At 32.7% G+C, this 27021-nt stretch overlaps 2 protein-coding genes across 2 annotated transcripts in view; one reads left to right on the top strand and one right to left on the bottom strand.

The window, feature by feature from the left end:
- Positions 1-27021, bottom strand: part of LOC133849214 (1-phosphatidylinositol 4,5-bisphosphate phosphodiesterase) — a 79316-nt gene that overhangs the window by 44261 nt on the left and 8034 nt on the right. Inside the window, 1 exon segment of the mRNA XM_062285128.1 lies at positions 23113-23149. The gene's annotated coding sequence lies outside the window, so the exon portion shown is untranslated.
- Positions 6090-7594, top strand: LOC133848653 (putative uncharacterized protein DDB_G0286901). The gene has a single exon (XM_062284297.1). The coding sequence runs from the start codon at positions 6224-6226 to the stop codon at positions 7565-7567; it is 1344 nt and encodes a 447-aa protein (XP_062140281.1). The 5' UTR covers positions 6090-6223; the 3' UTR covers positions 7568-7594.

Here is a 27021-nt window from a genome sequence, read left to right on the forward strand (position 1 = left end):
GATTGAATTTGATGTTATCAATTGAGATTAAGATTGATGCGCCTAGTTGCGTGTCGATTCATTAAACACATACAGATTAAATAATAATACGCTTCACAAAAATAGTTGTATGTAAAAACTTGTAGTAAACTATTGAGGAATAGTTAAACAACAAATGCAATAAGAGTACAAAAATATATGAAAACTTTGACTGAACTATTGAAAGATAATTAAACAAGAAATAGAATAAAAATACGCACACAATATATGAAAAGTTTTACAGAACTATTGAAAGATAATTAAACAGTCAGAAAGATAAACATTTGCTAGCATTGCATTTCGATAGTAAAACTTTGCCGGATGTATTCTGTTTGCAATCTTTGTTTTCCTGAACAGTTTAAATCAAAGCTGTCAAAACATAGCAAGAGAAATAAACAGAAAAAAAAGAAAACAAGGTAAATTTACATAAAAGAAATTCAGGAAATGCAAAGCAAATGCATATGAAAAAATAAATAAATCATAAATTGAATTAAATAAAAGTTGCATACAACAGTAAGATGAAATATTGTTATATAAATTGAATTCAAATAATAATACAAGAAAATTGTAATTTATTATGTTTATAATTGGCTCAATCGAAGTTAGTTCGTAGAATTTGTGTTGCAAAGGTTCAATTGAACTTTAGTCATTGTATGGAGGAAGGACTCTGAGCCTCTAAGTGTATGCATCATCAACGTCAACAGTCACGACGAGATCTCAAAGATATAGAGCTATAGATATAGACCAAAGAATATACCGAAAACATACTACTACTACTACTACTATTAAAATACGTATACTAATTTTAATATATTTTATACCACAAAAATACTTAAATATATTAAAATACAAAACATAATAATATTAATATATATTTTATAACGAAAATTTTGTATTTTCTTTAGTAGGCAATCTGGTTTATACTATATGGTATATTTTCAACATAGTAGTATATATACATATATACCAAATACATATGGCTTTTGGTATATTTTAGATTTTTCTTTCTTTTATCTTATATTTCAACATATTTTTGTATTTTTTCGGCTAACAATCTGGTAAATTTTGTACTCTATGGTATGTTTCAAATATACTAGTATATCTATATACCAAAGATAGCATTTGATATAATTCAGTATTTTTCCGATATATTCGTTGGTTGACAACATGATATATTTTGTACTCTATGAAATATTTTAAATATAGTAGTATATATATACCAAATATACCATTCAATATATTTTAGTATTTTTCAGTATATTATTCAGTTGGCAATGTTGTATATTTTGTACCCTATGATATGTTTTAAATATTGTGGTATATCTATATACTACATATATCCTTTGGTATATATTAGTATTTTTTCGGTATAATCTTTGTTTGACAATCTGGTATTTTGTTTGTTCTCTGGTATATGTTAAATATAGTAGCATATCCATATACTAAATATAGTCTTTGGTATATTTTAGTATATTTGGTATATAAATTGGTCGGTATATTTTGTACTTTATGGCATATTTTAAATATAGTAATATATCTATATACCGAATATAGCAATCAGTACATTTTAGTATTTTGTCGGTATATTATTTGGTATATTTGAGGAATTTTACCGCATTCAAATTCGACTGTAGCTTTTTTGTGTTTAAATTCAAGTTGATAGAGAAATGTATTTGCAGTATATTTATATACTGTATATACATATAATTTTGAAGCTTTTGAGGGAATCATGCGGTTGAAGGACTTTTGCAGCCAGCAGCAGCCATGAAGATAAATGGCCCAATCTGTGTGTTGCACTAATTATCAGCTGCAACAGCAGCAGCAAGAGCAACAGCAAAGGGTTTTCTACTCGCATTTCGCTTGCCACACGGTGTCATTGCGTCACACAGCCAGCTGTTGGCAGTTGGCTGTTGGCTGTTGCTTCTCTCTGTGTGTGTGTGTGTGTGTGTCTGTTGCATGCCACGCCATGCATCCTGATGGCGGACAACCAGCAATTAGGACAGCAAATTTACGCCAGCGAAAGAGAAAGAGTGCGAGAGAATGTCCTTGAGCGAAAGCCTTGCCATTAGGCGCTGGCCACATTATGAGCCACTGTTATTGTAAGCGGCTCAAGACCGCTTAAAGGTAACATTTGCTCCATCCAAGGTGTCGTGTCAAGGGGGCAGCAACAGCAACAGCAGCAACATAATGTTGCAGCGTCATGGCCACTGATGATGATGCTCTGTGGCATTGTGTGTCAACTGCTGCCTCCTCCTCCTCCTTTTCTGCCTTCTCCTCTTTCTCCTCCCCATCTGGCAACACAATGCGTTAAGCTGTCAACCCGTTGTTGCCCCTCCTCCGTCACGCTTTTTGTGCCCACGTCAAGGCAACGAGCAAAAGTCAAGAGAGAAACGAGATTCACAATAAACAGCAATACTTTTTTTCCCGTTTTTTACAATTTATTGTGTGCGTTACATTTCTCTTTCATTGCTCACTAATCGTTGCGGGGGGAACGAGAATCGGAATCGGGTGTAAGGTTAACAATATCCGACAAACGTAATGCAATTTCATTTTATTTTGTCAATGCATTTCATGTTATTATCCAATTAAATTCATGCAAAATACAACATTGAAAATGGAAAATTTTGCATTGCATCTCTTTCTTTCTCTCTCCCTCTCTCTCTCTCTTTCTCTCTCTGTGTGTAATTAATGCGCTTAAAAGTGCGTTAAATTAAATTATGCTGGCTACTGACAATACAATACAATTACGAATATTGCTAAATTGAGTTTTATACAAGACTAGCAGATACCCTGTATGAGAAATAACATTACCGCAGAAAATCCAATACATGAAATATACCAAAAATATACTGCACAAAAATATACCAATAATATATCAAAAATATACTGCAACAAATATACCAAAGGTTCATTTTGGTTTATCAGTAATATACCAATAATAAACCACAAAATTATACCATTAACTATTTTTGGTTTATTCAGAATATAACAAAAATATACCGAAAAAAATATACCAAAGACATATTTTGGTGTATCAATAACATTAAACAAATAATTTCAAAGAAATATATCGAAGGCTATTTTTGGTTATGCATAATATACCAAAAATATACCAAAAGACTGCAAGAAATAGCTATTTTTGGTTTATACCACAAAAATATACCAAAGACAATATTTGGTGCAGAGATAATATACCAAAAATATACCGCAATGATAAACCAAAGTCTATTTTTTGGTATATCGATATTGTATACCATTCAAAATATACCATAGACCACAAAATATACCAGATAGTCAGCCAAAGCAGCTAAGACTTGATCAAAATGTGTTATTTGAGAAAAAAAAAACTGCCAATGAAAAAACTCAAGAAATCATTGTAAATGAAAAGTCCAAACCAATCAAATAAAACAGTTGCTGCAAACTCTGAATAAAAAGTAAAGTTCAAAAGTTAACATTCATGGAAAAGTGTACAAAAAAAGTCAAATATAAATCTATCATAAAAAGAGCATAAAATACTAATTAATAATAAGTTAAGGGATATTAAATTGAATTGAATATTTACAAATGTAACATTAATGAAAATACTAAAAAAAAGAAAATGTAAGATAAAAGTGAAAGATCCTCAATTTGAGTTAAAGTTCAATGTATTATTCTTTGGTTGTTTGTAATTTCTAATGGAAGCATATTCTTAAAGCAGATCGATCAAATAATTAGCTTAAATATTGAATAAAATATATCCGTTAAAAGTATTTGCATTGATGATAGCAACAACATTATTATGTGTAATGCAATCCACCAAAAAGGGGTTAATAAGGTAAAGGAAGGGTAAGAGAGAGAGAGAGAGAGAGAGAGAGGGAGAGAAAAGAGAGAGAGAGAGAGAGAGAGAGAGAGAGAAAAGGAAAAGAGAGAGAGAGGTGCATTGAGGAAACGCGTGCTTCGCATTAAAACTTTTTGCACTGGCAACTTTTTGTCAAGCTTTTTTTTGGCCAGCTTTTTGTTGTTATCGTTGTTGTTGTTGTTGTTGCCTGCTTTTCGGCGCTTTCGCATTTCACATTTCGCATTTCGCATTTTGGCTCGTGGCTCGTGTTACGGATTTGCGGGTTTTTCTTCGAAATGTACAAACTACGAAATACAACTAAAATGAAATTAAAATAATATAAATGTATATGTTTGTATGTATGTGTGCGAGTATAAATTGAAATGAAACTCGTGCATCTCTCCCACGCTCTCTCTCTCTCTTCTTCCTCTCTCCCTTCCTTTTCTGCTTCTTACAGTTCTGCATGTGTCTGGGATTAATTATAATACGGTTCGGATAATGAAGGCAACGCGTTTCACCAAAATCCTCTTGAAACTTGCAAAGTTGCAAGTTGTATTGCCTTCTCTTTTTATTTCTCTCTCTCTCTCTCGCTCTCTTAATTTTCTATTTTTGAAGCAGCTGTTGAATAATTTTACGCTCTTTGATAGCTCCACTTGGGGGATTTGCAAACTAAACCAGTTGATTATTAAATTTTAAGCCCACTGTGAATGCAATTGTATTCTGCTCTGTTTGTGGTGAACAATTCGTTTTCAAATGCATTCATTTTATAAGGGTTTTGCATTGGAATGCCCTTGAATTTCTCACTATAATTTAAAGACGGAAAATGTGAAAAGATATCGCCAAAAAAATAGAATTACTCACACTAATTTGAGTAAATGAAAATCACTTGAAATTGTATTGATTGCATTGAAATTTAGCAGATTGTAAATAAAAGTAGAGAAAAAAAAGAAATTACATACAAATAATAAAACAAATAAGGTAAATAACATGTAATAAATAATATGAAATAATATAAATGGAATAATGTTAAGTAAAATGAATAAAGTAAATAAAAGAAAGACAAAATAATAAAATAATCAGTCAGATTAATAACTATCTTGAGTATTGAAACCCAAAATAATGAGAAACATATCCTAGGTAACTTTTTGCGCAATAAGTAAATAAAATGTCGTAAAAAAAAGTTAATAATATAAACGGAATAATGTAAAATAAAATGAATAAAGAAACGTAAAATAAATAAACAGTCAGCTTAATAACTTTCTTCTCACAACAAGCTTCAATATTGAAACCCAACATTATGAGAAAAACATCTTTGGTAACTTTTTGTGCAATAAGTAAATAAAATATTATAAAAACTGAATAATATAAATGGAATAATAATATAAAATAAAATGAATAAAGTAAATAAAGAAAAGACAAAACAATAAAATAATCAGTCGGCTTCATAACTTTCTTGACTATTGAAACCCAAAATAATGAGAAACATCTCTTTAGTAAATAATCAGTCAGCTTAATAACTTTCTTCACACAGCAAGCTTCAACATTTAAAACCCAAAATAATGAGAAACATATCTTTGGTATATTTTTGAGCAATGACTCAATTATGGCTTTCTCATTATCTGTTATTAAGTTGCAACCTTGGGCACAATATCGGATGACATGTGATTGCAATGCGTTTGCTGTAATCCTGTTTGTCGTTGCACTTTGCGTATACTTAATACTGATGGCACAGGTTGCCATCTGTCTCTTTCTATCTTTTATCTCTCCCTGTCTCTGTGAGCTAATTGGATTGCAGCTGTTTGCAGTTTACCCATTTGCTCACTCTCTCTCTCTCTCTCTCGGTCTAATCGCTGATGGCATCGCAATCATCAAAGCTGTTCCCGTCTAATCCTAAAACAACAAGCAAGCTTCGATAAAAACAGATCCGATTGGTGCCAATGCCATAAATTAGCCCAATATAGAGTGCAGTTCAATTGCGAATTGCAATTAATTAAACATGCAGGAGGAGCACTACAGATAAAGAGAGAGAAAGGAGGAGAGGAGAGAAGCAACTATAACCTTCACCTGGAGTGACGCCATCGCTGCAGAAATGCAATCGAGGAATGACCATGGCGAGCAGCTCCTCTCCTCTTTGTATTTTGTGAAATGAGCTCAGCTGTCACTTAATCAAATTATCCAAGTCACCAATTAGAAATCTATACTCTGGGAATTCGTTCAAGTTCCCATGCTTTAACCTTCACAGCACACACAGTCTTATTTAGTATTTCATTTCACAAAAGTACATTTTTCTATTCTCTATAAATCAAAGTTTTTTTCTACAAACATTTTGATATATTTTGTAAAATATAAAATTTATATTTTGATAAATTTTACACATTTCTTTTAACCATGAATTTTAACTACAAGTACAACAGTGATAACAATAAACAGGCTGAGGACAACGAATTCAATGATAGCAACGTGATTAATATGATAAATCATGACAACGAGAAAGAGAACAAGAAGCAGACAGGCACCAACGAGTTCAACGATGATAACGGGAAGAAAGCGATGAACGAGAAAGAGATCGAGAACAGCGATAACAACGAGAACGAGAACATTAAGCAGTTAGAGGACCCAGATAATAACGAAAGGAATGGAAGCAATGGGATAAACGATAACAACGAAAACAGTGATAAGATTAAGAACGAGAAAAACAAGCAGTCAGATGACAACGAGTTCAACGATAACAACCAAAGGAACTTGACGGACGATAACGAGAGAAAGAACAGCGATTGTAACTTGTTAAACGATAACAACGAGAACAAGAGCAACAAACAGTCAGAGGACAACGAGTTAAACGATAGCAACGAGAATAATGTGACAAGCGATAACAACGAGAACAGCGCAAGTAACTCGACAAACGATAACAACGAGAGCATCGATAAAAAGATCAAAAGCAACATGCAGTCCGAGAACAAGAAAAATAGCGAGTTCATCAAAAACAACGAGATCATCAATAATAACGAGAACTGCGATAGTAACTTGATAATCAATAACATCGAGAACGAGAACGAGAACAACAATCAGTCGGAGAGCAATGATAATAGCGTAGCAATCTCTAACAACGAGTTCAACGCTGATAACGAGAGCAACGCGATGAGCGATAACAACGAGAACATCGATAGTAAATCGATAAACGATAACAATGAGCTCAGCGACAACAACGAGATGGCGAGCAACAGACAGTCTGAGGACAACGATAATAACGCAATAAACGATAACAACGAGAGCGAAAACAACGAGTTCAACAACAATAACAACGAGAACGGAGATGAGAACTTGTTTCTCAATGAATTGGTGTCTTTAACAAACCTTCTGCTGTCGCTACAAGGTATGGAGCGGCTGCAAGGTGAGTTGCAACATTTAGCTGAAAGGCTGTCACAAATTCAGTTGCCGAATCAATCGCAAATTTCGCACTCGCTGCTCGAATATCCATTATGGAGCTGTAGCCGTAATATCAGTTTTTCCAGCACTCAATCCGGATTTTGGAATCCAGAGAAATTCGTTCGTATGCTCGACAGCCAGGACTTGATCAATTGGAGCGCAAATCTGCGAACTTGCCAGGATTATATCGATGTAATCGTTAACAACAGGCTGACCTCAATGGGAAATATCGAGAAAGTGAAACAAATACTGGTGCACATCATTGGACTCATCACTCAAATCATTAGCAATGTAATCAATACTTAGAAATAAATTAGAACGTATTATCGATAAGTTAGTTTGAAGGTTTTCTTTTTAGATTCAATATCTTTAATCTAATTTAATCTTGAATTTAATCGGAATTGTGTGTTACACAAAAAAAAATGCAACGAGAACTCAACTCGTTTGTTTATTGAATTATCGCATTAGTTTCTAAAGACATCAGCAATTTTAAGGAATTCATAAATTTATATTTATATTTAGTTAGGTTTAAGGTTCCTTTTTAGATTCCATATCTTAAATATCAATTTAATCGGATTTGTATGCTGCACAAAAAAAAAAAGGAATGCAATGAGAACTCAACTCGTTTGTTTTTAGATTTATCGCATTAGTTTCTAAAGACATCAACGATTTTAAGGAATTCATAAATTTATATTTATATTTAGTTAGGTTGTTTAAGGTTCCTTTTTAGATTCCATATCTTAAATATCAATTTAATCGGATTTGTATGCTGCACAAAAAAAAGGAATGCAATGAGAACTCAACTCGTTTGTTTTTGAATTTAGTTAGATTGTAACGACTTCAACGATTGTAAGGAATTTAAAAATTTATATTTATATTTAGTTAGTTTCAAGGTTGCCTTTTTAGATAAAATATTTTGAATCAAATTTAATCGGATTTGTATGCTGCACAAAAAAAAGGAATGCAACGAGAACTCAACTCGTTTGTTTTTAGAATTATTGCATTAGTTTCAAAAGACATCAACGATTCTAAGGAATTCATAAATTTATAATTGCGCACGCATTGTGTATGAAAGCTTTCCCCACCCTAGCTTTCCCTCTTTTCCATATTTTCCTCGTTTTTGTCACACAGTCTTTTATCGTTGGTTGGATTTGCTTTTCTTGTTGCTTTTGCAAGTGATTTGGAATTGCTCTTGGAATTCAGTTGCAATTGTCAGTGTTGAGTTATTTGTGCGGATCGCTATTTATAGTATATATATAGTACTTTTCTCTGTTTCTGTCTCTGTCTCTGTCTATGTCTCTATTCTGCTTTTGTGAATGGCGCATTCCAGGGGGGCGACGTCGCCTTCGTTGAAGCTGCCCACGCTTCCCATGCTTCTTTTGGTGCCGTGTTGTAAACACACAAAAATTTCCCCGTTACACGTGCGGACATTTTTCCGCTTCTCTGCCGCACATTATTATTCTAATTCTCATTCTTATTCGCATTCATATTATTATTATTACGGCATTATGGTTGTTGCTTAGTTAGTCGGCAATTAGATAATGATTTATTTTTGCATACAATTCTCTCGTGTGTGCTATTTGAATTTTGATTTATTTGCACGCCATACAATGTAACAACTAGAGATGCACGCATGTCGTGACACGATCAGACATATCGCTGCGTAAACACGCCCCAAAAAATATGACGCAACACGTGCAAACACACATAACACAGCGACAGTGTAAACATGCCAAAAATGTCGTCATCGAGAGCGGAATCGAGAGCGGAGCTGACATCAAAACTTGTGCGAACTTTGCTTAATCCTAACAGCTCCTTTGTATTTGATTAAAAGATTACATACTATTTGATTTCAGGTATTATTTTATTGTACTTTAGTTAATGATAATTTGTGTTTGATTAATATTGAATTTTCATTTTATCAGTATGCGGCATCTTTTCTTTCTTTTCGAAATGTATTTTAACAGCCTTTTTTTATAATATATGATATTATTATGTTTGTTTATGATGTAGAAATGAATATTTATTTGTTTCATTTTACAGTCACTATATAAATTCATTTCAATAATTATTTTTTAGTATGTGGTGTTTATTTAGCAAGTTTTTCTATTATAAAATATTATTATAAAAAGTTAATTTTTATTATTTATATTTATTTATTACACATTTATATTATTATGAGTTTATTTTTATTATTTATCGATTAATTGCAATATTTATTTAGTTTACACTTTGTTTTTTTTATTGGCTTTTTTATATTATACCATAAAATTAAAATAGTTTATGATATTTAATTAAATATTTATTACTATTTTGTATTATTTATTACTGTAGCTTACATTGCGATAACACATTTATCGATAACAGCATCAATAGCTTAGCAACGCAGTTTGCAAGCTGACAAAAAGCTGCATTTGCTGACGAACGCAGTGTGGCATAGCAATCAGCTTTTGTGTGCGTGTCTTTGATCTTGGCAATCAACATAAATTGATAATCATTGGAAATGAAATGCGTTGGCAACACTTTGCGGAACTCAATCGAATTGTGTGTGTGTGAGAATTGCAGAGAGAACGAACGAAATTTAATTTGATTTATTTATTAGCTGTCCATTATTTGTTTATAAACAATAAAAGCCCCCCAACCACAAAAGAATGCGCATTTCAGGTTTATGAATATTTCAAGCAATCGCAAACAACCACAACAACAACAACAACAACAATAATAATAGCAACAATTGGGCAACAGGCTATGAAAATCACAAAGAAAGAAGGCGAAAACCAAAATCATTTTTATGGCAAATATTTATCTAACAGCATTTTAGGCGCTTGTCGAAGAGGAAGCGGCGGGAGGGTGAGAGAGAGAGAGAGGGGGGAAAGAGGGCGCCAAACGGCGCCGACAAAAGCCAAACAAAAGCCTCGAGGTCGTTTCATGTTGATATATTAACGTATGTACCGTTAATTAGTGGACGCCAGAGGGAACGAACAACGAGAAAGAGAACGAGCAACGAACAACGAACAACGGATATATCTGATTATGTAGTGCTCGGGATAGATAAATACGTGCTACAGATAACGAGAGAGATACATTTCAGTTTCAGTTTCAGTTTCAGTTTCAGTTATGTTCTCAGTTCGTATCGCCAGATCTCGATTAATTGGCTGCTCAATTGTCTGTCAATCGATATGAGAGACAGAGATAAGCTGGCTGGAGAAACTGGCTTCGTTAAGCTCTCTAGATTTATTTGCTTGCACTTGCTTTTGCTTTTGCGTTTGCTATCGCATCGATCGCGTGTTAAATCGTGGCAGTCCACAAGTAATTTTCATAAATTTATTGCATACTTCTGGGTCATCATCATCATCATGAAAAACGAAAGATAAGCGCCAGCAAATCAATTAATATACACGCACTACACTATATAGTTAATATATTTATCAAGAACTAATACACTGAAAGAAGACAAAGACCAAGTTCTAAAATTAAGAACATTCGTCTTGAAATAAGATAACTTTAAGAACAAATTCTTAAAACTGAGTCTAACATTAGTCTAAAAACAGTCAAATTTTTAATATAAGACCAAAAATTCTAGACTTCTAGACAAAGCATCTCATATCGACAAAGCATCAAGATGGATAATTTAAAAGTTAAATAAAAAGAAAATATTCAATTAGGAATAAAAATTGTAGACTTTCAAACAGTTTCACATACGAAAAAATAGATAAGCATTTAAAGTAAAGAGTAGCATCAAGATGAATAATTTAAAAAAAAAATAAAAAGAAAATTTTCAATTAAGAATAAAAATTCTAGACTTCCAGATATGATATTTCCACATACGAAAAAATAGATAAGCATTTAAAGTAAAGAGAAGCATCCAGATGGATAATTAAAAAAAAATAATTGGAAAATAAAGCGTCTGAAGCTTTTTCTAGAAATAGTTCAATTTAAACTGTTAAATTTCATATTTAGTCTTGCGATTCCATAATATTATATTAATTAAGGCATTTTCTCGTGAAGTATTTCTCTTCAAAATGCCTTAATTAATATTATGGAGTTGCAAGAGTAAATATGAAATATGGAATTTTAAAGTGGGATATTGTCACCATAGAAATATGCAAAAAAATGTGATTTCATCTGTTTTTTTTAAATAATTGCTTTTAATATTTAATAATATTTAATAAGCAAATGTTCAAACGGTGTGTCCATAAATCTTTGTTATTTACCATTTCCATTCCAAATTTAGGCTTATAAAGGTTACCAAAAACGGTCACTCTAAAATTTGTGAAAATTGCTTTTTCGCAAGTTCAAAATTTTGCTTATATGGGAATATCGCTTAAAATGGAATGGTAAATAAAAAAGTAGTAAAAACTATAAAATATAACAAATTTTGTTGTCTTGAAATAAGATTTTTAGTCTTAAAACTATAAGATTCAGTTTCATTAATAAAAACTTGGGTTTTATATTAAATATTCTTGATGATTAAGATGTGTTTTCTAACATTTAAATTTGCATGTTTTTGACGCACTTTTGAGACCAAAATTCTTAGTACTAAGATGATTTTAGAACATTTATTTTGTTGCTGTGTAGGCAAATAGAAATGCGCATTCCAAACACAAAAAAACAAACAAAAGTTTTGTGTTCTATCATTAATTTTTGGCGATTGTAAGTATTTAACATTTCTCTCTCTCTCTCTTTCTCGGCTCTTGTAAATATTTATCCATATTCTTGTGCGTCTCTTTTGTTCTTTGCCCCCCCCCTGGCCCCGTAATCCCCATAGACAACATTAATTACGTACTTGTTTATTATTTTGATGAAGTGCTGATGTATTTGTTTTCTGCCCAAAATTGAAAGCTTAAGAAATTGCCCAGGCAACCAGATTATAATACACACAAATACATATACATATATATATATATATAAATATATCTATCTGTATACACAAAAGATGTTTTGTTTTTTGTTCTTGCTTTCTTTTTGTTTTGTTTTGCTTGGGTGTTTTTAGGTGCCGTCAAAAGGTTAAGCGCTTCAAATTACAGGCTTCAAATTGGGTCGTGTTTTTTTTTGGGTTTGTGTCGGAGGGGAATAAAGGGCAGCTCTTTTTTGTTGTTGTGTGGGTTCTGTTTAAAGTTGAAGCTTTGTCTGTTCACTGACCACGCTGTGAAAATTGCGTGAATTTAATTGCGTATCAAGACACATTTCCACGGTGCCGCAAAATCCCGCAAAAAAAAAAAGACAGAAACAGAAACACAAACTTTCAAAGCAGCCGAAAAACGAAATGGAACGAAAATGAAATGAAATGAAATGAAATGAGAGAGAAAACAAGTTAAATGATGACTGCCTTCTTTTTTTTTGTCTTCACTGTTTCTGTTTTGTTTTTGCATTTCGCTTATTTCTTCAACTTGTTTCTTTTCCAGCTCTATTCGCTTCCTTATTATTTGTGTATTTTTTTTTTTCGTTTGTTTGTACTTTGGACATAAACACAGCGAGAAGAGCAACGAATTTTTGAATAAATAGAATCAAATTTGGACGTGCTAAAAGTTAATGAGCAGCCCGGAAATCATTTCAAGTGCCAATGCTGAATTCCTGTGTTTGTTTGCTTCGCAAAGCGAACTCTGGAAGAGGACATTGAATATCCTGAGGAACGCTGAGGCAATAATGAAACACATGCTGAATATCTTGGAACACTATTTAACTATTTTAGTTGAACTATTTTTCAATTAATTGAGCTTCTTTTGGTAACTTGAAATATGAAAAGCAACGGAACGGATTGGAAGCGAAACATATGGAACAGCGGAAATGAATCAGTTGAATTTCCTGAGGAACGCTGGCAATAATGAAACACTTGCTGAATATCTTGGAACACTATTTTAGTTGAATTATTAAACAATTAATTGAGCTTCTTTTATCATCTTGAAAGGCAACGGAACGGAATGGAAGTGAAACATATGCTAATGGAACAGTGGAAATGAATCAGTTAAATATTCCGTGGAATAATGAAACAGTTGGAAATTTCTTGGAACACTTCATCTATTTTTTAGGCTACTTTTGGCATCTTAAAGCATCGGAACAGAATGAAACAGTTGAATACCCTGCGGAACGATGGCAATAATGAAACAGTTGTAAAATTATCTTGGAACAATATTTAACTATTTAAGTCGAACTATTTTACAATTAATTGGGCTTCTTTAGACATTTTAAAGCATCGGAACGGAACGGAATGGAAGCGAAAAATTTGCTAGTAATGTTATATAACAGAAATGAATCAGTTGAATATTAAAAAAAAAATAACGTGGAACACTATTTAACTATTTTAGTTGAACTATTTAACAATTAATTGGTCATCTTGAAATATTTAATGCAACGGAATGGAATGGAAGCGAAACATATGATAATGAACCAGTTGAATTGAATCAGTTAAATATTACGCGGAATAATGAAGCAGTTGGAAATTTTTTGGAACTCTTCATCTATTTATTAGGCTACTTTTGACATCTTAAAGCATCGGAACGGAACGGAATGAAACAGTTGAATACCATGCGGAACGCTGGCAATAAAAAAACAGTTGTAAATATCTTGCAACACTATTTAACTATTTCAGTTGAAGTATTTTAAAATTAATTGGGCTTGTAAATAACTATTTTAGGTAAAATATTGAAATTCTCTTCTCTAAAACTTAATTCACCTTGCAACGAAATGGAAGCGAAACATTTAGACACTCTCATAGTTTCGAGTTTGTCAAGAAACAATTTAAGATGCAGTTGAATTTCTATGCTTAACTTTCGCTGACAGAGTTATCCAAAAAGATAGAGACAGATTGAGAGAGAGAAAGAGAAAGTTGAAGCGTTTTTGGGGTTTTGCATTCATTAATAAAAACGTCCTCAGTTAATTGTCGGGCACTTGACTGAGCCAAGTCCAAGTTGGGGCTTTAAACAGTGATGTGATAATAAGTTTCGTAGACGAACCGAAAATGGCATTCAGGGAACTTTGCACGTTATTCGCCTGCTTAAGCACACACACACACACATAGAGAGAGAGAGAGAGACAGAGAGAGAGAGAGAGTAGACGGCGTCAACCAATGACAAATAATTAATTGCGCACAATTTTGGGCCTTGTGAGTTTGGCGCCATCCTCTTAAGCGTCTTTGCTTCTCACCCCTCTCTCTCTCGCTCTCTCTCTCTCTCTCTCTCTCTCTCTCGCCTTTCGCTCCTCGCATAACGTATCCATTTATAAATGGCACACGCATATTTATGCAAACCCCTGGCAACCCCTTCATCGTCAGCAATTGTTGGCTCTTGGCTTTAGCGGGGCCAACGCTGCGTATGAATGATGCCTCCATCGTCGCCACTTGACTTGAATTGTGTAAATAATGCGATAGACTCTGCTGAGCACTCGTCTCCATCTCCATTTCCATTTACATTTCCATTTCCATTGCCATTTCCATCTGCCGTCAATGTTTCGCATCAATGCGATATGATTTGATTGCACTTGTGTGTGTTTCTGTGTGTGTGTGTTTGTGTGGGAGGATGGGAGGATGTAAGCAGTCGGTAGGCAGGCGGCTAATTAAAGAGGCGCTGCCAGGACATTGATCGGCTCGATTAGACGCCGGTGCTTGCCAATAATTGGCCTCATATCGAGATAAAGGCATCAAGCACGTCGACCAAGTGGGCCAAAACTGTTCAAAAACAGTGCGAGAAGCGAGCCAAAAAAAACAACAACAAAAAAACACACGCCAACAGCAGCAACAGACAGAGATGCAGAGACAAAACAAGCAGCACAATTTAACAGACTTGTGGTTGCCCTTTAACTAACAACTGTATTAGTTTTTATGACAAATCACTTTTTATCAAATATAAAATTCCATAAATACTGTATACTTGAAAATATACTGTAAACTTTCAAATATACTGAATACTTCTAAATATTCCATATACTGTCATATATACAATGAACTTTCATATATGCTATATTTTCGCTATACTTTGTACTTTTATATATACTATATACTTCCGAATATACTGTATACTACCAAACATACTACATACTTTTAAATATACTGCATACTTCCTAATATACTTCCATATATGCTATGTATTTCCAAATATAATAGTTACTTCCATATATTATTTATACTTTCATATATATACTATATACTTCCAAATCTACTGTATACTACCAAATATACCATATACCTTTAAATATTCCAAATATACCATATACTGTCATATATACTATATGCTATACTTCCTTATATACATCCACTATACTTTGTACTTTTATATATACTATATACTGTATTCTTCCAAATATATAATTTACTGCCATGTATACTATATGCTTTCAAATATACTGCATACTTCCTAATATACTTCCATATATGCTATGTATTTCCAAATATAATATTTACTTTCAAATATACTATATACTTTTAAATATACCATGTAGTCATATATACTATAAGCTTCCATATATATTTTATACATACTTTCATATTTTCAAATATAGTGTATACTAACAAATATACGATATACTTTTAAATATTGCAAATATACCATATACTGCCATATATACTATATATTTTCAAATATACTTTATACTTCCCAATATACTGCATACAACCAATCTTCAAAGGAAGATTGAAAAAAGCAGAAATTCTTGGAGTTGAAAAAGCTTCACTTTATTTGCTATATATTAGTTGTGATAAAAGTTAGAAGAAATCGAAGATTGAAAATAGCAGAAATGAATTTCAGTTTTAAGCAAACAATTAAAGTATTATATTTGAATCTGAGAGAAAGTTTTTGAATTGAAGTTCAATGATTATAAATGAAATTGATGTATTAATTTACTAACTCAAATGCCAACTACTCTCTTAGGCTGCAGGGTATCAACAGAGCAGAGAGTGAAAAGGAAATACTATAATGTGGAGAGCGGAAGAAAGGAAGAAGGCAGAAAAGAAAACTGTTACAGAACGTTTGAGGCAAACAAAGGCGCCTTTCACAGTGCATGTGACGGGCAATGGCGACGGCACAGCTGGAGGCTTGTATTTTGTAAATCATTAGTCAACAGAATGTTCTCACTCTGTCACATAGAGAGAGTGTGTGTGCGGTGTGTGTGTGTGTGTGTGTGTGTCTAGCTATTATCCTCGTTTTGTCATCAGCAGCAGCCTGCACTAGATTACGACAAGATGCCGAGTGCAATGTGCGATGTCATCAGCATTAGCATTACGATGCGGGGCCACAAGCTGTGAGAGATCGGTCAGATCTTCAAGCAAGCCAAAGGCAAAAGCAAAAAAAAAAAGGTGAAAAGGAGCAGACACGCTGTGTGTGTGTGAGAGATAAGAAACATGTGTGTGTGTCGCAGGTGGAGAGAAGCGAGCTCTGAACTCAACTCAACTCAACTGAACTCAACCGAACTCAACTGAACTGAACTCAACTGCTGCCTGGTGGCTAATGATGCCAACATTAGGCGGCGCGTTTTATGTGTGTGCACGTAACGATGCTTACACAACACACGCACACACACGCACACACACCGTACACACACACACACACGCATGCTGGCACAGGGACACTGTGAATGTCAAGGCAGCGAGCTGCGTTACATAAGCGACGCACAAATGTATGCTACACTTTTTGATGGCCACCTCTTGGCCTCTCTCTCTCTCTTCCACTTTCACGCTCACGCTCACACTGTGCTCGTGTTATTTTTGGCCACGGCCTAAAGTGTTGCGACCAAGAGGACCGCGAATGTTGCTCTTGGAATGTGGGCGGAGCTGCAGCTGCCGCCTCAAAAGCCATAAGCCACGCCAAATTAACATGACGAAATGATGGCAACAAAACGGGCCGAAACAACTAAAAAACCTACTGTTGAGTGTGCTCGACTGTGAGATACTGTATTCTCTTTTAAATAAAACAAATTAATATACCAACGAAAATACTGAAATATGACAAAATGTATATTTGGTATATTGTCATACTTCTACATAAAATTAAGTTTAAAATTTAAAGGATTGTCAACCAAAGAAATTAAAATCCAACATTAATATGCTAAACAAAATACTGAAAATATTCCGATGTGTGTACTTAGTATATTTATATACTGACACATTAAAAATTTAAAATAAATCACAAATATAAAAGATAAAAAATAGAAGACTGTCAACAAAAGTAATTAAAATCCAACATTAATATGCTAATAAAAATACTGAAAATATTCCAATATGTATACTTAGTATATTTATATACTAACACATTCAAAATATAAATAAAACACAAATATAAAAGATAGAAAAAATAGAAGACTGTCAACCAAAGCAATTAAAATCCAACATGAACATGCTGCAAAAATACTAAAAATATACCAAAATGTATATATTAATATACTGCTACATTAAATGTCAAATCAAAAAGAAATATAAAATATACAAAATACATAAGAATTATCAATCAAAGCAATTAAATTCCGATATTGATATGTTGTAAGAATACTAAAGAATATACCAAAACGTATATTTAGTATATCGATACAAAATATATCATTCAATAATGTACTGAAAATATATCAAAATATATATTTGGTGTTCAGGACATACCTGACAGAACATGCCAGTAATCGGTAAAATATACCAAATAAATATAAGGAAAAATGACAATAAATACCAAAATTTGTATATTAAGTATATCGTTATACTGCTACATGCAAAATATAAAAAAGAGAGACAACTATAAATGATACCAAATATATATGCTGAAAAATACTAAAATATACCAAAACGTAAATTTAGTATATCGATATACTGCACCATTAAAAATATACAAAGAGGGAGAGAGAGAGAACTATGAAATATACAAAATATAAAAAATTGTCAACCAATCCAATGAAAATATACCAAAATGTATATATGGTATAGAGAGCATAACTGACAAAACAGGTCAGTATTACTATCGTTGAAATATACCAAATGAATATGACTAAAAAAAAAAGGACAAAGACATACCAACATGTATTTTTAGTATATCCATGCACTGCGAATATACCATATACTATAAAATATACCAGATTGTGAGTCAATTATTTCTTGAACTACACAAATTTATAATACCCATCTACCTTATGCTCAGTGGGCATAACAGCAACGACAACGACAACGACAGCTGAAGAGCATTTGCAGTTGGAATGGGAATGCGGAGTGAACAACTGACTACGACTGACATAAGCCAGAGGAGGAGGGGGACAAAAGAGTGTGAGCCGAGTGCATTATAGATAAGACTAATCTTAAGAGGTTTCAAAAGTCACAAACTAAGCCACTGTCAAGCCTTCAAAAGTTGTTCTTTAAACAAATATACTATATACATATAGTATGTATGTATATTCGCATGCACAGTTACAACTCTTCGTCACGTGCAACGCTCTTGATATGTCAGTTAGTTTACAAAATACCTGCAAAGTGCTTCAATTAAAAGAGTCAGTTAAGACTTAAAACTGAAAGTGCTTCTTGAGGCTTAGAAAGAACTCAGTGAATCACAAATACAAATTAAATTGGATATATTTGGATATTACTTTAAAATAAACAATTCTGAATTTTGAAATATGTTTACAATTTATGGCAAAACATTTTCAAATATACCCAAAAAATAATACAATTTAATTCTGTTTGCCGATTTTTATAACTTTGTGTTTTCTAAATGAGGTAAAATGCATATATCATTATTTTTGTGGAAGAGTAATTATTAATTTCTTATTTAAATACCGAAAGTAATTCCAATGTTAAAAATTCATATCAAACGTTAAATTTGCCTGAAAATATTTCAGCTATTTTCATGAAATTTTCACAATTTGCAGCTGATAAAATATGAACCCAAAGCTCAGTATAAAAGATGAAAATAAGAAACTATTAAAGACGGAAATGAGATATGCAAGTCTCAAAAATTATTACTAAAAATCAGACACTTTTTGTCTAATCCATGAACTAAAATTAAAAAGTTTGTTAAGTTGGCCAGGAACAAATTACATTTAAAAAAGAGAGAGAGAGGTAGAAATAAAAGAAATTAAAATCCAATATTAATATACTGAAAAGTTACTAAAATATACAAAAATGTATAATTGATATACTGGCATATACTGAAACATTGCTAAAAATATTCGAACATGTATTGGTATGTACATATGTATATGTTGAAAATTACTAAAAATATACCAAAATGTATAGAATATATAATGTATAAAATATGCCTAAATATATAACTGATATACTTGTATATACTGAAAACATACTATAATATACCAAAACGTACAATTGATATGTACTGAATTATTTCAAAAATATATTAAAATTTATAATTGGTTTAATGATATATACCGAAAATATACTAAAACTGGTATATACTGAAAATGACTAAAATATACCAACGTGTATAGTTGATATACTGAAAAATGAATAAATATACCTAACCGTATAATTGATATTCTAGTATATACAGAAAAATTACTAAAATATTCCAATCCATATAGGTGATATACTGAATAATTACTAAAATATACCAAAAGTATATATATGCTATTCTGGAATATACCGAAAAATTACCAAAATATGCCAAAAAGTATAATTGGTATAGTGGTATATACTGGAAAATTACTAAAATATATATAAATGAATAATATATACTGAAAAAATACTAAAATATACCAAAATTATATTATTATATTACTGGTATATATTGAAAAATGACTAAAATGTGCCCAAATGTATAATTGATATACTGAAATATCCCAGAATGTATAATTTGTGTATTGGTATATACTGAAAAGTGACTAAAAGTATACTAAACTGTATAATTGGTATACAGGGCATAAATGCATTAAGAAGAGTGTAGGGCAAAATGAAGTGTCGAGCCTCGCATATAATTGAAATGTGCGAGTCAAACGACAAAGTCACAGCATGATTAGAAGATTTGTCATTCCAATTGGAATTAACATCATCATCATTTAATGTGCGTGTGTGTATTGGTGTGTGTGTGTGTGTCTGCGTGCGATTGCATGCGACAAATTCTTGAGACACAACTGTTGAGGCTTTTAGGGGTAATGGGAACAGAGTGAGCGCAAAGAAGAGGGAAAGAGAGGGGAGAGAAGCAACATGAAATATTCAAAATACGACATGTAGCTGTCATAATCAAGGAGCGGCCAGCAAAACTGTCCAAACAGCAGCAGTGACAAGGACAATGAAGAGTGAAAGAGAGAGAGCGAGAGTGTGAGAGAGAGAGAGAGAGAGAGAGAGGAAGGGGAGAGAAAACTACTAAAACCCAAGTGAAACTAACCCTCATAGTCATAGTTTAATATCTGTTTAACATGTCAGTGGCGTTGTGTGTGCGTGTGCGTGTGTGTGCGTGTGTGGGCCGAAACAATTGTTGTTGTTGTTGTTGTTGCTGTTGCTGCTGTTTTAGCCACAAAATCCCCAAAGTGATTATATTAATACAACATGAGCCACAAGTGTGCTGCATACATTCAAGCAAAACGAGAAACCTCAAAAACTATGCCAACTTTACACACACCACAACACACACACCCACACACACACACACACACACACAGGCACACACACACTAACGCAGAAAGCAAACCGTTTAGTGGTGTTGCTGTTGCGTCTCTTTCGTTCGAAAGCGAATCAACATAAAATATGAAATATACATAAGCCAACGAGGCAACTGTAATAAAATAATAATAAAAGCAACAACAAAAAACATAAATAAAACAAAAAAACGCACACACTCTCACGCACAAGAGGTGGCAGGGGGTGGAGGGAAGGGGAAGTGGCCCGAATTTCGGTTGTTGTTTTTTGTTTTGTTTTATAAAATGTTGCATTGTCGAAGCAGCGAGAGCACCTAAAATTATGCCAAAGAAAATTAACTTTTCATGCGTTAATATACAAACACGGCACGGAGTGGAGAATGGAGAGTGGAGAGTGGAGACCACGAAAGCAAAGAGAGACCGCCAAAGTGGTCATGGGCACTGGATGACTTATGGATACCCTGTAAAATTATCGACTTGCTACGATTTGAAATTGTTTGGGATTGCCAAAAACTTGATTTGATAGTATAACTAAATTGTTTTGAAATTAACTGAAGAAAAAGCGTTCAAATGTTTGTAACTAAAACCCGCATAATAAAAGAAAATTAAAGTATATTGAAAATACTTTATGCAGAAATAATCACACACACTTAATAGACCCTTTTTGATGAAGAAAAAAAAATTAAATAAAAACAAACTGTTTAGGCAGAAATAATCACACAAAAAATTGAATAGACTTTTTTTTAAATTTTTCTATTATTATTGATTAGTTGTTCTCTGAATGTTTTATTTTGATTCTTATGTGGAAAAGTTTGCGTTTATTTAAGTAAAACTTCTCAAATATTCAATAGACCCTTTTTAATTATGTGTCCAAAAAACTTGTATTTTCTTTAAACTTTTCAACATAAGAATCAATATAAAATATTTTGAGAAAAACAGTTTTAGGCAGCAATAATCACATAAAAAAAAAACGAATAAACCCTTTTGTTAACATTTTTCTATTTAAGGGTCTCGAAAATCCCAAAGTCTATTTTTAATTAAGAGTTCAAAAAAGTAAAATAAAAGTATTTTAATATAAAATATATTTTGCAGAAATAATCACACAACAAACGGAATCGACTGCTTTCAGCATTTTACTGTTTAAGTAAAGGGTCTCAAAAATCCAATAGACCAAAGAGGTATTCTAATTATTAGAAAAAAATGTATTAAAAGATTGCAATATACAGATGAATATTAAACAATTAATATAGCATAAAATAAACTCTATTCAAATATTTTCTGTTTAAGCAAAGTCTCAAAAAATTTCAAACTCAAATTTAATGTAATTCAACTGCCATTGAAGAACTTGATGTTGCAGTGGCTTCAATAATAAAGCAATCAAAACCATATTCGCAATCAAAATAGAATACTTATTTTTTTTAGCATTTTTCTGTTTATATAAATGAAGGGTCTCAAAAAACCATTTAAAACTCAAATTTAATGTAATTCAACTGCAGTATATCCCACAAATTAAAAAGGACTTATTCAAAACCAGAAAGAATTTGGTCAATTCTTATAGAATCTATTCTATTATAATAATAAAACCATTGCACAACTCAATAGTTTAATCAACAGTAGAACAATAATCGAATGAAGGTAAAGTTGTATATATAAACTTGAACTTTAGGACTGGCTAGTTTACAAGTTATTAAAGTGAGAGCTTAAAAGGATTCTTCATTGTACAGCAAATATCCGTAGTAACGAATTCCTAAGGAATCAAATTAAAGGGTACTCAAAGTTTGACTTTTTACATCTTTTAAAAATTCCCCACTGCAAATTGTTTTGAAAGGGTCTTCAGCAGTCGCAACTCGAGTTGAAGTTACGCACAACTCGCAAGATAGTTGTGTATTATGTAGGTGAAGTTAACTAACCTATGTTATAAGGCGCATTAAAACGAATCCCAACTTTACTATTCTGTTATCCAACAGTTTGATAAGCACTGCAGACTATTCGAATGAAGAAAAGGTTTTACAATACAACTTGTATTTTGGGGCTGCCCACTTATTGCAAAAGTAAACACTGACTAGTTAAATATAAGTTATTAAAGTAAGAGTTGAGAAGGTTTTACATTTTACAGCGAATATGTGTAGTAACGAAGCAATCGCAATCTACATCCTTTAAAAATTCCCCACTGCAAATTGTATTGAAAGGGTCTTCAGCAGTCGCAACTCGAGTTGAAGTTACGCACAACTCGCGAGATAGTTGTGAGATTATGTAGGTGAAGTTAACTAACCTATGTTATAAGGCGCATTAAAACTTACCCCAACTTTTGTGTTGCGAAATACGTTGAGAAAAAGTCTGCAATGAGAAAGAGCGAGACGAAGAACGTGAGTAACTGTAAATGTGAGAGGGAAAGAGAGAGTGTGGGAGAGAGAAGACGAGTCAAGTTTAAATATTTAAAGTTATATAAGGAGTGCGTGTGTGTGTGTGTGTGTGTGAGTGCGCACAGCATCCAGAGAGTTCCCTGAACTTTTACTTTGCACAATTGTTGCTGTTGCCTTCTCTCGTGTTTCCTTTGTTGCTGTTTCTGTTGCTGTTGTTGTTGTTGCTGTGAGTTGGCCTTAATTTGGCAAATCAAGCAATGTTATGTACATTTTTTTGTGCTTCTCTTTTTCTTTTCTGTTTTTTTTTTATTATTTTCTTTCTTTTCTTATGTGTGTGTGTGTGTGTATACATGTGAATACGCTGAGAGACATGAGTAGAAGACAAGCAATTGTATGTATGTGTGTGTGTGTGTGTGTGTGAAGGTCGCCAGCGTTGCCGGGTTGCTGCTGCACTTCAAATGTTGCCACACACACACACACACACACCGACACACACAAATACATATGTACTAAGAAATTGCCCCATAGCTGTGCCTAATGAACTAAATTTCCATTTCTTTGCTCCCACTGTCGCAGCTTCCCTCTCACTCTCTCTCTCTCCTTCGTTCTCTACGTTTTCTGCTTGAGATGCTTTCGTTAGCAGCATCAGCATCAGCGACAGCGTTGCCAGATCGTTGTCTCAGTAGGCACCCTGGTTGTTTATCTCTCGCCTTCGTTCCATGCACATTAACCTCTTTGTTAATCATTTATAAACAAATGCAAATAAAATAAAATACACAAACGAAACCAAGCCAGGTGAGCTGAGCTGCGCTGAGCTGAAGCTGAGCCCAAGCTGAAGCTGAAGCAGAAGCAGAAGCTGAAATAACGGTGAACAACGAACAACGAAGAACAAGCGACGACAAACGACGAACGAAACGGCTATGCAAATAAACACAGGCAGGCAAATGAGCAGCGAAATGGGCGCAAAAAGAAACAACAAAATAAAACACGAAAAAGGAAATGCGCGGAATATGAAAACACAAGCAGACACTCACACACACACAGACAGGAGAGTTGGAGGGGGGAAGGGGGGGAGACAGAGAGCAACGGTACTTAGCCGTAGGCCATGAAAATGCAAGCCAACCAAATACGCAGCTGTGAAAAAAGAGCAGCACAGCAAACAAACAACAAAGAGACGACAACGGGGTAAGCTCGACTTCAAGATACCCGTTACAGGTGCTATTTTCTTGTTGTAATAATAGCTTAAAGGTAATGTAAGTTAAATTAAGTAATTATATAATGTGCTCGACTGCAAGATACCCCGTAACCGCTAATTAAGTGCTATTTTCCTGTTTTATTATTAGTCAAAAAGTAAAGTAACAACTTAATACTCTTTTAAACAGAAAAAAGTCATTATAATTTTCTTAACATAACAACAACGAGTTGTACTTGACTGCTACTTGACTGTTTTAATATTAGCTAAAAAGTTAATTAAAAACTTAATACTCTTTTTAACGTTTTTTAAGAAAAGTAATTAACAGAAAAAAAAATGCATTACATTTTTTTTTATACATTAACATTATATTATGTTGTTAAACAAATGTGTACGACTGCAAGATACCCACTAACTCTTATTATCTTGCAATAAAAAATACTTTAGTAATATATGCAAATTTCAATAAAAATCACGGAACGATGATTATATATTGATTTAAATGAATAAGTTTATCAAAATTCAAATCAAAATTAATCATTATTAAACATTTAATTTCATATTATTCAAAAATCATAAGAATTCACAACTTTTTATTAAAGAAAAACTACAAAAAATCAAAAATTTTAATGATGAATGATTTTTAGTTCAATCAAAAAAGAATACATTGCAAACTCTCTTTCTCCAGTTCCTTTTTTGCCACCCCTAAGAATGTTTGTATGTATCTATAATTTAGTTGAGTTTCTAATAATTGACTTAATATTATAAATAATACTTCTCCTCTTAAAAGAAATTGTATATTCGGTTTCTTACTGAATTTTTGTATAACTTAATCTGTTTCTCTCTACCAATTTTTATATTTGGTTATTTTATAATTTATTAGAGTAAAGTGTTCAAAATTCATACTATGTTAACTTTTTACTTAAGATTTAATTTTTGATTTGCATATCTTATTAAGCATCTAAATAAGCTTTAATAAAATAAAAAATATTAAGTTCCAATATTAATTTTTTGGAGTTTTAAAAAGACTTAAAAACAATCAATTGTATTATGTTTAATTTTGTCAACTCTTGCCTTCATGCTTTTTGAAATGAAGCCAATTCAACAGATGGACAGACGGACAGCTGGATATTAAGTATACGCAAAGTTGTCAGTCAGTTATTATACCCTTCTGCACTGCAAACTGTTACAGGTATCAAAAAGAAACTTCCAACGAGCCAAGTGAACATTGTTATAATACACAAAACAACGCATAGATTGGAGGCTTTGCTGCTTCCCACATTCATTCATTTTTGCCTCCCTCCTCCCCCAAAAAACTCCACTTGAGCTGTGGCAAAGGGAAAATTTCCAGCGAAAAACCAAATCGAATTTCATATAAAAATTAAGTGTATTGCGTTTTACGAAAAGACACTTGAGAGTGTTCATAAAATGGGTGATTTGTGTTTTATTGACAAATTTGCAAGTCGCCGAAAAGTATGCTACACGAAATTAAAACGCGAAATTGTTTGCGAAATTGTTGCGAATTGTCACTTGCGACATCAAACAATATGCATCCAATCCAATTTACCTCAATTCTGTGTAATTGGTTTGCAATTGTTGTCGAGTTCAAAATTATTTGATTGTTAATCAAGGCGTGCATTAAATTTGTGTGAAAATTTATGAAATACTGTTGAAAATGCGAAATGTAGGTGAAAGCGAAATTATGATGAAAATATCAAAAATTTTGATTTTATATAGAAAAAATGCTTTCAACAAAATATGATTATTTAAAGAAAGTTCAATTGACACAAGAAATATAACACAAGAATAAAATTAAAATAAAATTTTTGGAATTCTGTTGAAAATGCGAAATGTGGGTAAAAGCGAAATTATGGTGAAAATATCAAAAATTTTGATTTTATATAGAAAAAATGCTTTCAACAAAATATGATTATTTAAAGAAAGTTCAATTGACACAAGAATTAAATTAAAATAACATTATTGAAAATCTGTTTAAATTGCGAAATGTGTAAGAAAGTGAAATTGAGGTGAAAATATCAAAATTTGATTTTAAAATAAAGTTAAATTAAACATGAAATGAAAATAATTTCTATTGGAGTGATGAACTTGTTTAATGCAATCAATAGTAAGTGGAAAAGAAAGCTGTTTAAAAAAGCGAATTCAGTGCACATTAAAGTTGGAAATTGCGTCGCACTTTGCCAAGTGGCAGCAAAAAAGACGAAGGTGAAGGTGAACTGCTGTAGAGAGTTGTATTAACTTTTGATATTTTGTACACTTTAACACGTTTCCATGCATATTTTAGACTCGATTATAAATTTAAATAATCTGCCAACTTTACACTGAGCATTGCAAATTGCATTTTGAGCTGTCACGCGTAGCAATCTGGCAACTTCCTGTCCTCGTTCTGAGTGTCCTGGGCAGGACGAAAGGCGAGAGGAGGGAGGGAGAAGAGAAGACCAGAGAGAGTGAGAAAGGAAGAGAGAGCGTAGCATGGACTTTGGCTTCTATTGACTTGCTAAAACTTTTAATCAATGCTGAAAAGTGAAAAGGACGCTGCCAAGTCGCTGTCTAAGATGTTCTTCACTAAAAACGGGGTAGCTAGAGAAAAGGGGAAGGAGGAGGACCAAGAGGGGGGAGAGTTGGCGTGCCAATTT

Source organism: Drosophila sulfurigaster, chromosome X, assembly GCF_023558435.1.
Source record: "Drosophila sulfurigaster albostrigata strain 15112-1811.04 chromosome X, ASM2355843v2, whole genome shotgun sequence".
Taxonomy (NCBI): domain Eukaryota; kingdom Metazoa; phylum Arthropoda; class Insecta; order Diptera; family Drosophilidae; genus Drosophila; species Drosophila sulfurigaster.